This window comes from Rhinoraja longicauda, chromosome 31 (assembly GCF_053455715.1).
Source record: "Rhinoraja longicauda isolate Sanriku21f chromosome 31, sRhiLon1.1, whole genome shotgun sequence".
Lineage (NCBI taxonomy): Eukaryota > Metazoa > Chordata > Chondrichthyes > Rajiformes > Arhynchobatidae > Rhinoraja > Rhinoraja longicauda.
Genome location: NC_135983.1, coordinates 20045183 through 20057224, shown reverse-complemented (window position 1 = coordinate 20057224; position 12042 = coordinate 20045183). Strand labels below are relative to the sequence as shown.

At 44.9% G+C, this 12042-nt stretch overlaps 1 protein-coding gene across 2 annotated transcripts in view; it reads right to left on the bottom strand.

Annotated features, from left to right (window-relative positions):
• Positions 1-12042, bottom strand: part of abl1 (c-abl oncogene 1, non-receptor tyrosine kinase) — a 112606-nt gene that overhangs the window by 21832 nt on the left and 78732 nt on the right. For both annotated transcript variants that reach the window (XM_078426301.1, XM_078426302.1), the window contains exon 4: positions 11224-11496. In XM_078426301.1, the coding sequence (XP_078282427.1) occupies positions 11224-11496 (273 nt within the window). The remainder of the gene's footprint in view (positions 1-11223; positions 11497-12042) is intronic.

Here is a 12042-nt window from a genome sequence, read left to right as displayed (position 1 = left end):
CAAATGTTAAACTTGTATTTAAAAAGTTCTCAAAATTCTTTTACTTGGCTACAAAAGTCTAACACGAAGAGTACAACCGTTAATAACAGATTGGTGACCCAGGGAATCGAAGAGGGTATGATCCATTTGAAATGTTGAAAGGGGAAGACAGGATTTGTTTAATAGTGGTATCTTGCTGAAGGCAGTGGAAATTGTGGAGGATGACTCCTTGACTGGGTTGAAGTGGATGATGAGGAAATTTCAATGGGGTTTTACAACACCCAAAAAAATGATACAAACTACATTTGAGCCGCATTCAAATCTTAGAGCCTTTCAGGAAATCAGACTAACCCCTAATTACTCTCCCTCCCACCTTCAGAAAGGCAACTTGCTTGGAACTGCTTAATTGATCAATACTATTGGGTTGATACTATGCCCTATGTAAATAGGTTTAAATTATTTTTACAACCTACTAAATCCTTTTCTTCCTAAGAAAGCAAACTAAAACTTTAATCCACAGGATGTGTTTTGTGTCAGTGGTGAAGGTAACATTCTTGCTGCATGTTACCAAATATAACAACCACAGATCTTTCAGTGTTTACATGTACCTAGAGGGCTGGCACACAGAATATTATCTTATTTTGGATCTGCAAATTGAATCACTCACAGAGGGTTTAACGTTTGGGTGCAAGGATGGTCAGGCCAGTGAGAATTGCACTTAATTTCAGATCTACATTCCTGCATTCTTATAAATTCACCATCAATATAGTGACTGATTCCAGTTTCTCCACAAGTGCCTCCTGGCTCATTAAGCATTATAAACATTTTCTGAAACGACAAAAGCCCTCCAGATGCTGGCAAAATGAAAGAAAACAGAAAATGCTTAACAATATCCGATGGGGAAACAGAGTTAACATTTCAGGTCAACGATCTCTCATTGGCATTTCCAACATACTGCTTTCAATCCAGATTTTATCATTTTAGTTAACATTAAGGACTTTACAAACACTTTTTTCCTTACTCCAAAGTTATTGTGACACAGATTGTCAAAATTGATAAGAATAAAAGCATTGGAACAGTGTTTTCAAGTCCTCAGGATACCCAAAACTCTTAACAACTAATTCATTAAACTCTGGGTACTGGTATTTTGCAAAGAAATGTGGCAGTTACTTTGGGCAGGATTCCACAGAGCAAAATAGATGACAACTGTTATCTGCTACTAGCACTATTTAGGAAGGAATTCTATCTGCCGCGGGAGTTTACGGTGGTCATCATCATGGCCGTATACATTCCCCCACAGGCTAATGCTAACCTAGCACTAGCACAGCTACACTCGGCCATCAGTAAGCAGCAGGATGCCCACCCCAACGGTGCCTTCATTGTTGCAGGGGACTTCAATCAGGTCGACCTACGAGCCTCGCTCCACAAATTCCATCAGCATGTGCAGTGCCCTACCAGGGGCTCAAACACACTGGATAAGGTGTACACCAATGTAAAGGACGCCTACAGAGCTCTCCCCTGCCCACCCCTGGGACAATCCGATCACCTCTCACTGTTTCTACTGCCTGCATACAAACCCCTCATCCGCAAGACCAAACCCACAATAAAGACGGTCAAAATATGGCCCGAGGATGCCACCCTACAACTCCAGGACTGCTTTGATCGCACCGACTGGGACCTGTTTGCACAACAGGCCACCTACGGTTCAGAGGTAGACTTGGAGGAATACGCATCCACTGTGCTCTCCTACATCAACTGCTGTGTGGAGAATGTCACGGAGGACAAGGAGATAAAGATGTTCCCAAACCGGAAACCCTGGATGAACAAGGAGGTACAGAACCTGCTGAGGGCACGCAACAATGCCTTTAAATCTGGTGACACTTCAGCATACAGTGTTGCCAGGTCAAACCTGAACAAAGGTATTAAAAGGGCAACGGGTGGAAGACCACTTCAACACCACGGACACCAGAAGCATGTGGCAGGGTGTCAGGGACATCACTGGCTACAAGAGCAGCCCTGCCTGCCCCCACAGCGATATGGCACTGACCAACGAGCTTAACACCTTCTTTGCCCGCTTTGAAACTGGCAAAACCACCTTGAGTGAAAGAACCCCAGCCGAGGCGGTGGGACAGGTCTTGCAACTGAACACACAGGAGGTACAACGCGCTCTGCAAAGGGTCAACCCACGCAAGGCTGCAGGACCGGATGGAGTTCAAGGAAGGGTACTGAAGGACTGTGCTGAACAGCTGGCTGAGGTATTCACCAGGATCTTTAACCTGTCATTATCTCTAGCTACGGTCCCCAAGTGCCTGAAGTCGGCTATCATAGTTCCGGTGCCGAAAAAAGCAAAGATCTCCAACCTGAACGACTACCGCCCGGTTGCCCTAACGCCGATAGTCATGAAGTGCTTTGAGAGGCTGGTCCTCTCACACATCAAATCCAGCATCCCTGACTCACTGGACCCACATCAATTTGCATACAGGGCAAATAGATCCACAGAGGACGCCATCTCTCTGGCTCTTCACACTGTCCTGACTCACCTAGAGAGATAGGGCACGTATGTGAGGATGCTATTCATAGACTATAGTTCCGCCTTCAACACGGTCATCCCCACCAAGCTCATCACCAAACTCCACCAGCTAGGCCTCAGCTCGTCATTATGTGACTGGATCCTGGACTTCCTGCTGGAACGACCGCAGGCAGTGATAATGGGCCCGCACCTGTCCTCCACTATCACCCCGAGTACCGGCACACCACAGGGCTGTGTTCTGAGCCCCATGCTCTACTCCCTCTTCACACACGACTGTGTTCCTGCATTCGACACCAACACCATTGTCAAGTTTGCAGACGACACAACGGTGATCGGGCTTATCACCAACGGGGATGAAACAAACTATAGAGCGGAGGTGCAGAACCTGGCGGACTGGTCTCGGATAACAACCTGTCCCTAAATACCACCAAGACCAAGGAGCTGATCATCAACTTCCGTAGGTCACATAACGGGAAATATGCCCCGATCTCTATCAACGGGGACAGTGTGGAGAGAGTGTCCAGCTTCAAGTTTCTGGGCACTCACATTTCGGAGGACCTAACATGGTCCAATAACACTGCTGCGTTGGTCAAGAAGGCACAACAAAGACTGTTCTACTTAAGAACACTGAAAAAGTCTGGTCTACCCCAACAGCTGCTGACGACCTTCTACCGCTGCACCATAGAGAGCATCCTAACGCATGGCATCCCTGTGTGGTACCTCAGCTGCACGGAGGCAGAAAGGAAAGCTCTACAGCGGGTAGTCCATAGAGCTCAGAGGGCCATCGGAACACAGCTACCAGACTTGGAGGGCATCTACAACACACGATGCCTCAGAAAAGCCACCAGCATCCACAAAGACTCTTCACACCCCTGCAACAGTCTGTTCGAACTCCTTCCATCGGGCAGACGATACAAGGCTTTCTACGCCCGCACCTCCAGACTCAGGAACAGCTTCATCCCCAGGGCCATAGCTGCAATGAACCGGTCCTGCTGAGCCGGATGGCCACAACGCATAGATCAACTTGCACTTTACCCTGTCTAAAAACTGTTACAATTGTTTCGTTTCGTTGGGTTGCTGTTAATTACTTAAATTATTGCATCGTATGGGAGGCGCATTCCCAATCTCGTTGTACCCCTGGGTACAATGACAATAAAGATATATTGTATTGTATTGTATTGTATTAGGGCACTGGGAGAACTTGCTTTACAGGGGATCCTTGCATTACAGCCCTTTGGGTAATGGAAATTCGCCCTTGCAGAATCCATTTCAGATTCATGTTGTGGAAGCATTTTGTATGTAAACTGCTGCCTTATTATTCAAAAAAGGGAAAAAGCGAAGTTTTTAGACGCCTAATTAGTGAAAAGGCAAAGCTGTATTGGGAAAAAATCCGCCGTTTAAATTAAAGGTATAGCCACTTTCATCTACAAGGTCAAACAGGTGGCAGCTGAAGTTATTTGCGGCATGCTTACACAGATGTCAGAGATGGTGGGACTGTAACAATTTTACATTGGCCTCTGTGATGAAAGTGATGCCTATTCACTTATCTTGCCTTTGGATTTAGAAATTTTGCAGAGACAATATTGGTGATCTCTCTCCAGTGACTGAGAGGCCTGCTATTGATAATCCATGACGAAGAAGTATACTGGGACCGGGCTCACTGCTGCCAATAAACAATAAGCTTTGTGCCGAGTTTAAGGTCTTTACTCAGGAGTGGAATGGAGTGAAGGACGGAGTTTTGGTTGACATAATCATTCCAGTGGACATTGATGACCTTTCAACCTTTGACGAGGCGACTTTCAATCTTAGTTCTCAGTAGGGCAGACCTTGGCCCATGCTCAGCCTTGACAATGCTGAGGAATCTGTGCATGTAGTGGTTATAATCAACTTGCCAGACCTCCTATATTCGTTGGGTCACGCATCTTCTGTTGGACTTTGGCTTTCAGTTGCCTGTGGAGCAGTTCTTTTTTAATTGTAGGACGGTGAAGTTTTCAATCCAAGAACAATGAGAAACTATCCTTGCAAGACCCTTGTAACCTTCAGTGTCGATTTTCTTGTGCCAGAGTTTCTGTTGCCGCAACTGCTCTGCGGTCAGGTAGATGACAACAACCAAGTCAATTAGGCCACAAGTAGTATAAGAAAATAACTGCAGATGCTGGTACAAATCGAAGGTATTTATTCACAAAATGCTGGAGTAACTCAGCGGGTCAGGCAGCATCTCGGGAGAGAAGGAATGGTCTGAAGAAGGGTCTCGACCCGAAACGTCGGCCATTCCTTCTCTCCCGAGATGCTGCCTGACCCGCTGAGTTACTCCAGCATTTTGTGAATCAATTAGGCCATAATGTGCTCACAGTCATTGCAACTCATCATGGTTCAGGCATCCTCCTGGTCTCTGACCCAGATGATGACATAATCCAACTGAAACCAGTGCCTGGAACAGGGATGTCACTTTGAGGTTATGTGCTTCTCTCTCTCTCTCTCGCTTTCATTATGACTAAATCGTGTTCCAAAAATTATTTCAACAGGACAGCCTGTCCAGATGGACTTTTTGCTGATCATGCTTAAAGGGAATTCTCTATCTTATCTGACCTAGTACTGAAGAGCATAGGAAAATCATTTTGTTTCCCAATGGGATGCAGGGTAAGATTTTCTCCATGTCGATAGTATGGTTTCTCAATATGGAACCTATTTGCTGATGATGGTAGCAAGCTGGTTCCTTTGATGTGTGAGCCAGAAAGTCATGACATGTTCATCTATCCCACAGCAGGAGTTGCTGATATTCCAAACTAACTCGCTCTCAGCAGCAAAGCTCAGCACATGATTTTATCCCTTTGAGGCCCCCAAACCTTTCCCACATGAAACCTTCAAGAGGTAGTGGGGGAAGGAGAACACTTCCTGGCCAGTGCTACCTGCTGTGACTTTGGCCAAATATGGCAAGGTCATGTTATGCTCAAGCACAACACTAGATGGAGACAATGGAACACTTTGCACAGCATTAGTGACCATTACCTGGCTGTATTTCAAATCAATGTTTTGTTTTGAAGTTTGCTCAAAAAGATTCCTTTTCCTCACGTCACATTTTTGGGGTACTTCTAATAAATGACTTGCACCCTTTTGGATCATGTTCTTCCAAGGGTAGGAGGGGATGCAAGATAGAGCTGCATACCCGATTGCAGGGTGCCTAAATGGAAAGTGTCACACTTCCAAATCCGAAAAGCTCAGGGTGGAGAGTAGGTTTTTGGATGACTCTGCAATTGTGGGCTGCATCAGTGAGGGGAAGGAAGCTGAATACAGAGGTGTGTGTAGTCAACAACTTTGTTGGTGTGGGTTGAACCACCTGCAGCTCAACTGACAAGACTCAGGAGTTAGTGGTTGATTTTAGGAGGCGAGGAACACCACTGTCCCCTGTCTACATTAATGGTGTGCATGTGCAGTTTACCAAGGAGTACAAATAGCCTGGAGTGTACCTGGACAGTAAACTGGACTGGTGCAGGAACGCTGAGGCCCTGTACAAGAAGGGACAGAGGTGGCTGTACTTTTTGAGAAGGCTCCGCTTCTTCAATGTCTGCAGCAAGATACTGCAGATGTTCTACCAATCGGTGGTAGCCAGCACCATCTTCTTTGCTGTCGTGCACTGGGGCAGCAGGACGAAGCCCGTGGACGCCAATAGGATAAAAAAACTTATCAGGAAGGCTGGCTCTGTCCTGGAAGCGGAGTTGGATTCATGGGAGGCGGTCGTGGAGGGGAGGATGCTACTCAAACTGCGGAGCATCTTGGACCCCACAGCTCACCCCCTCCATGACACACTAGTTGACCTGAGAAGTACCTTCAGCAACAGACTGGTTCCACCAAGATCAGTATAGAACACCACAGGAGATCCTTCTTCCCTGTAGCTATCAAACTGTACAACCCCCCCCCCCCCCCTCCACCCCACCACCACCACTCTGCCCATGTCTTTGCACATCCCCAATCCTTTCCACTGGTCACTTTAATTTCATGTGTTTTATGATTGTTGGCAGATTAATTTCCCTCCTGGGATAAATAAAGTGATATTGTATCATATCATACGTAGGTGAGAGCAGGGTCGTTCTGCAAGAAATGTTACCCGTTGGATGAAGTGACAGAACAGTTTCATATTAGCTTCATAAAAATACTTCTACTGTACAAGCAACTCAACAAAACTTAGATTGCATTCCACCATGGATATGTCCATTGGTCATAAATGAAGCAGCAACCCACCAGCAGTGGAACTGTTCAAGGGTGAACATTCCAATTAACTGGAAAGAGCAACTCATTTAAAGGTAAGCAACCAAATCAAATTAGCATTGAATTTTTACATGAAGCAAAGAATTTTACTGCCAAGGCAGATTCTAAGATTCATTTAGCAAGCAGTAACTACTTGCTGAATGCACAATACTTGTATGATGACCTATTTAGAGTCATAGAGTGATACAGTATGGAAACAGGCCCTTCGGTAGAACTTGCCCACACCGGCCAACGTGTCCCAGCTCCACTAGTCCCACCTATCTGCGCTTGGTCCATATCGCTCCAAACTTGTCCTATCCATGTACCTGTCTAACTGTTTCTTAAACGTTGGGATAGTACCAGCCTCAACTACATCCTCTGGCAGCGTTCCATACACCCACCACCCTTTGTGTGAAAAAGTTACCCCTCAGATTCTTATTAAATCGTTTCCCCTATACCTTGAACCTATGTCCTCTGGTCCTCGATTCCCCTAGTCTGGGCAAGAAATTCTGTGCATCTACCCGATCTATTCCATTCATGATTCTATACACCTCAATAAGATCACCCCTCATCCTCAGAGACCCAGCCTACTCAACCTCTCCCTATAGTTCACACCCTCTAGCCCTGGCAACATCCTCGTAAATCTTCTCTGAACCCTTTCAAGCTTGACAATATCTTTCCCATAATATGGTGCCCAGAACTGGACACAATACTCTAAATGCGGTCTCACCAACGTCTTAAACAACTGTAACATGACTTCCCAACTTCTATACTCAATAACTGATGAAGGTCAATGTGCCAAAAGTCTTTATGACCACCTTATCTACCTGTGACTCGACCTTCAAGGAACCAACCACCTGCACTCCTAGATCTCTATGCTCTCCAACACTTCCCAGAGGCCTACCATTCACTGTGTAGGTCCTGCCGTTGTTAGACATCCCAAAATGCAACACCTCACATTTCTCCATGTTAAATTCCATCAACCATTCATCAGCCCACCTGGCCAATCGATCAAGATCCTGCTGCAATCTTTCACAACCAGCATCTTCACTCTCTGCAAAACCACCCACTTTTGTATCTTGGTCGTTTTTTCTCACTCAAAAACCCACCTTTTCTCCAAACTACAAGCAACACTTTGTCTCTAATTTTAAATACCATCTTAAAACCTACTTCTTTAATGCAAAATAGTCATCTTCCAAATATTTCTCCTTGTTCAGTTTCTAATGGTACTTGTCACATCTTGGAATATTTTAGCACGTTAAAGATACTATACAAATTCAATTAAGTTAGCAGATTTCATAATCATACTTGTGCTTGGTTACAATTGTTTTATATACAATAGACAATAGACAATAGGTGCAGGAGTAGGCCATTCAGCCCTTCGAGCCAGCACCGCCATTCAATGCGATCATGGCTGATCACTCTCAATCAGTACCCCGTTCCTGCCTTCTCCCCATACCCCCTCACTCCGCTATCCTTAAGAGCTCTATCCAGCTCTCTCTTGAAAGCATCCAACGAACTGGCCTCCACTGCCTTCTGAGGCAGAGAATTCCACACCTTCACCACCCTCTGACTGAAAAAGTTCTTCCTCATCTCCGTTCTAAATGGCCTACCCCTTATTCTCAAACTGTGGCCCCTTGTTCTGGACTCCCCCAACATTGGGAACATGTTATCTGCCTCTAATGTGTCCAATCCCCTAATTATCTTATATGTTTCAATAAGATCCCCCCTCATCCTTCTAAATTCCAGTGTATACAAGCCCAATCGCTCCAGCCTTTCAACATACGACAGTCCCGCCATTCCGGGAATTAACCTAGTGAACCTACGCTGCACGCCCTCCATAGCAAGAATATCCTTCCTCAAATTTGGAGACCAAAACTGCACACAGTACTCCAGGTGCGGTCTCACCAGGGCCCGGTACAACTGTAGAAGGACCTCTTTGCTCCTATACTCAACTCCTCTTGTTACGAAGGCCAACATTCCATTGGCTTTCTTCACTGCCTGCTGAACCTGCACGCTTCCTTTCATTGACTGATGCACTAGGACACCCAGATCTCGTTGAACTCCCCCTCCTCCTAACTTGACACCATTCAGATAATAATCTGCCTTTCTATTCTTACTTCCAAAGTGAATAACCTCACACTTGCCTACATTAAACTGCATCTGCCATGTATCCGCCCACTCACACAACCTGTCCAAGTCACCCTGCAGCCTTATTGCATCTTCCTCACAATTCACACTACCCCCCAACTTAGTATCATCTGCAAATTTGCTAATGGTACTTTTAATCCCTTCGTCTAAGTCATTAATGTATATCGTAAATAGCTGGGGTCCCAGCACCGAACCTTGCGGTACCCCACTGGTCACTGCCTGCCATTCCGAAAGGGACCCATTTATCCCCACTCTTTGCTTTCTGTCTGTCAACCAATTTTCTATCCATGTCAGTACCCTACCCCCAATACCATGTGCCCTAATTTTGCCCACTAATCTCCTATGTGGGACCTTGTCGAAGGCTTTCTGAAAGTCGAGGTACACCACATCCACTGACTCTCCCTTGTCAATTTTCCTAGTTACATCCTCAAAAAATTCCAGTAGATTTGTCAAGCATGATTTCCCCTTCGTAAATCCATGCTGACTCGGAATGATCCCGTTACTGCTATCCAAATGCTCAGCAATTTCGTCTTTTATAATTGACTCCAGCATCTTCCCCACCACTGATGTCAGACTAACTGGTCTATAATTACCCGTTTTCTCTCTCCCTCCTTTCTTAAAAAGTGGGATAACATTTGCTATCCTCCAATCCACAGGAACTGATCCTGAATCTATAGAACATTGAAAAATGATCTCCAATGCTTCCACTATTTCTAGAGCCACCTCCTTAAGTACTCTGGGATGCAGACCATCAGGCCCTGGGGATTTATCAGCCTTCAGTCCCATCAGTCTACCCAAAACCATTTCCTGCCTAATGTGGATTTCCTTCAGTTCCTCCATCACCCTAGGTTCTCCGGCCCCTTTCATCTCCTTGCTGTTAGTAGCAAACTATTATAAACCTTAAATAAAGAGAGTCAAGTGTCATACAGCATGGAAGCAGGCCCAAATTGCCCAAGCCGACCAACATGCCCCACCTGCCCCTGTTTGGACCACATCCCTCTGAACCTTAACTATCTATGAACTGGTCCAAATTTCTTTTAAATGCTGTCATAATACCTGCCTCAACTACATTCTCTGGCAGTTCGTTCCATGTACTCACCAGTCACTGTGTTCGTAATAAATCTGACCCTCGGGTTCGCATTAAATCTTTCCCTCTCACTTCAAATCCATATTCTCCGATTCTTGATTCCTCTACTTTGGGTAGAAGTCTTTGTGCATTCATGCCATCAATTCCCCTCATGAACTTATACTCTATAAAATCACATCCAAGCCTCCCGTACTCCAAGGAATAAAGTCCTAACCTGCCCAACCACTCCCTTTGCTCAGGTCCATAAGTTCCTGGCAACATCCTCATAAATCTCAGTCAGAACCAAGTAATAACATAGTTATTAAGTAATTAAGTAATAACAGTTATTACTGATTATTTAATGTACCAGGACTGCACAGTATAGAATGCTTTATTGAAAACTATCCACGTTATATAAATTTTTATAGAAAGAAAGAAGTTTTAATAAAAATAGGCAATGTGAATCATGACAAATTCAACATTTCTCGCAGAACTGACCTTCCCAAATACACTCATTCCAAAACACCACAGGCAATCAAGTACTTTTGAACTGTGTTGAAAGTAGTAATACGAACGAAAATGTGCATAACCAGCTTCCACAAACAGCACTGCAATTGTGACTGAATGATCCATTTTATGGATGCTATTCGAGGGATACCTGAAGGCTTGACAATTCCAGTATTCAAAAGAAGCCATGTGTTTATTTGCAGTCGCCTGAGATAAGGCTCCAGTTCAACATCTCATCTCAAACACAGCAATAATCAGAAATGCACCCACAAATGTCAGCATGGACTGTGCATTGAAACTTCTAGAACAGTAGGATGCCCTACAACCTCTGTTAGAGGGGTCTGAAGGATTACAGGGGATCCACAAGACTTCAACATTGCGGTCATTTACTTTGAAAACTCAAGTTAAAACATAAAGTACCAGAAAACTATTTAGCCAACTAACTGACCTGGCTGCAGGGCTGCTAACAACCCGTCAAACATCACCAGGCATCGTCTTGGGGACAAGGTGAATATTTGAATAGGTGGTGCTTTAATTTAAAAAAGGATGTCAAACTCAACTGTGGAGTGAACATGGATGAATAATTTTCTGATACAGGATCAAGAACGGCCCAGGCTTAAACAAAAGTTTTGAAGAATTTACATGGGCTTTAAGTATGTAAGTTGCAATTTCCAAACAAGAAACTTAGCAGCAGCTGAGATTCCACCCAGCTGCGTGAAAGAGCCGGAAAGGAAAGTTACTATACCTTTAGTGTCTTCACTGCCACAGTGAGATTGTATTTCTTCCAGACTCCCTCATACACCTCCCCATATTGTCCACCACCTAATTTGTGTTTCATTGTAATGTCCGTTCGTTCAATCTCCCATTTGTCATAATTAGGCGAGACTCCATAAATCGTAGGCTTGTTGCGTTTTGGAGCTGGATAGTGTAGGGTGGTGATCAGTCCATCTGCCACCGTTGAGTGGTGGTGTACGAGCTCTGCCAACGTGTTGAAACGACTCTCGGAAGATACATACAGCTGAAATATAAAAGGGCAGATTGTAACATTATTCACAATAGCATCAAAAATTTTACTAATTACAGAAAAAGTCAAAGAAACTTTGCTTCATATTCCGACATTCCTTTGCTCCCTGGATATAATAATAATAATAATAATAATGCATTACATTTATATAGCGCTTTTCAAACACTCAAAGACGCTTTACAGGGATTTCTAGAACATAGAGAAGTGAATAAATGGATAAATAAGTAAACGAACAGAGAAAGGAGACAGAAGGTGAGGTGACCTTCAGTGGTTGAAGGCAGTGCTGAAGAGGTGAGACTTCAGTGATGTTTTGAATGTGGTGAGTGAGGAGGAGTCTCTGACGGTTTGGGGTAGTGAGTTCCATAGGGTGGGAGCAGCGATGGAGAAAGCCCTGTTCCCCCAGGATCTGAGTTTGGTCCGGATGGGGGGGGGACAGGAGATTGGCAGCAGCAGAGCGGAGGGTGAAGGTGGGAGTGTGCCTGTGGAGGAGGTCAGTCAGGTAGGATGGGGCCAGGTTATGGAGGGCTTTGTAGGTCATGA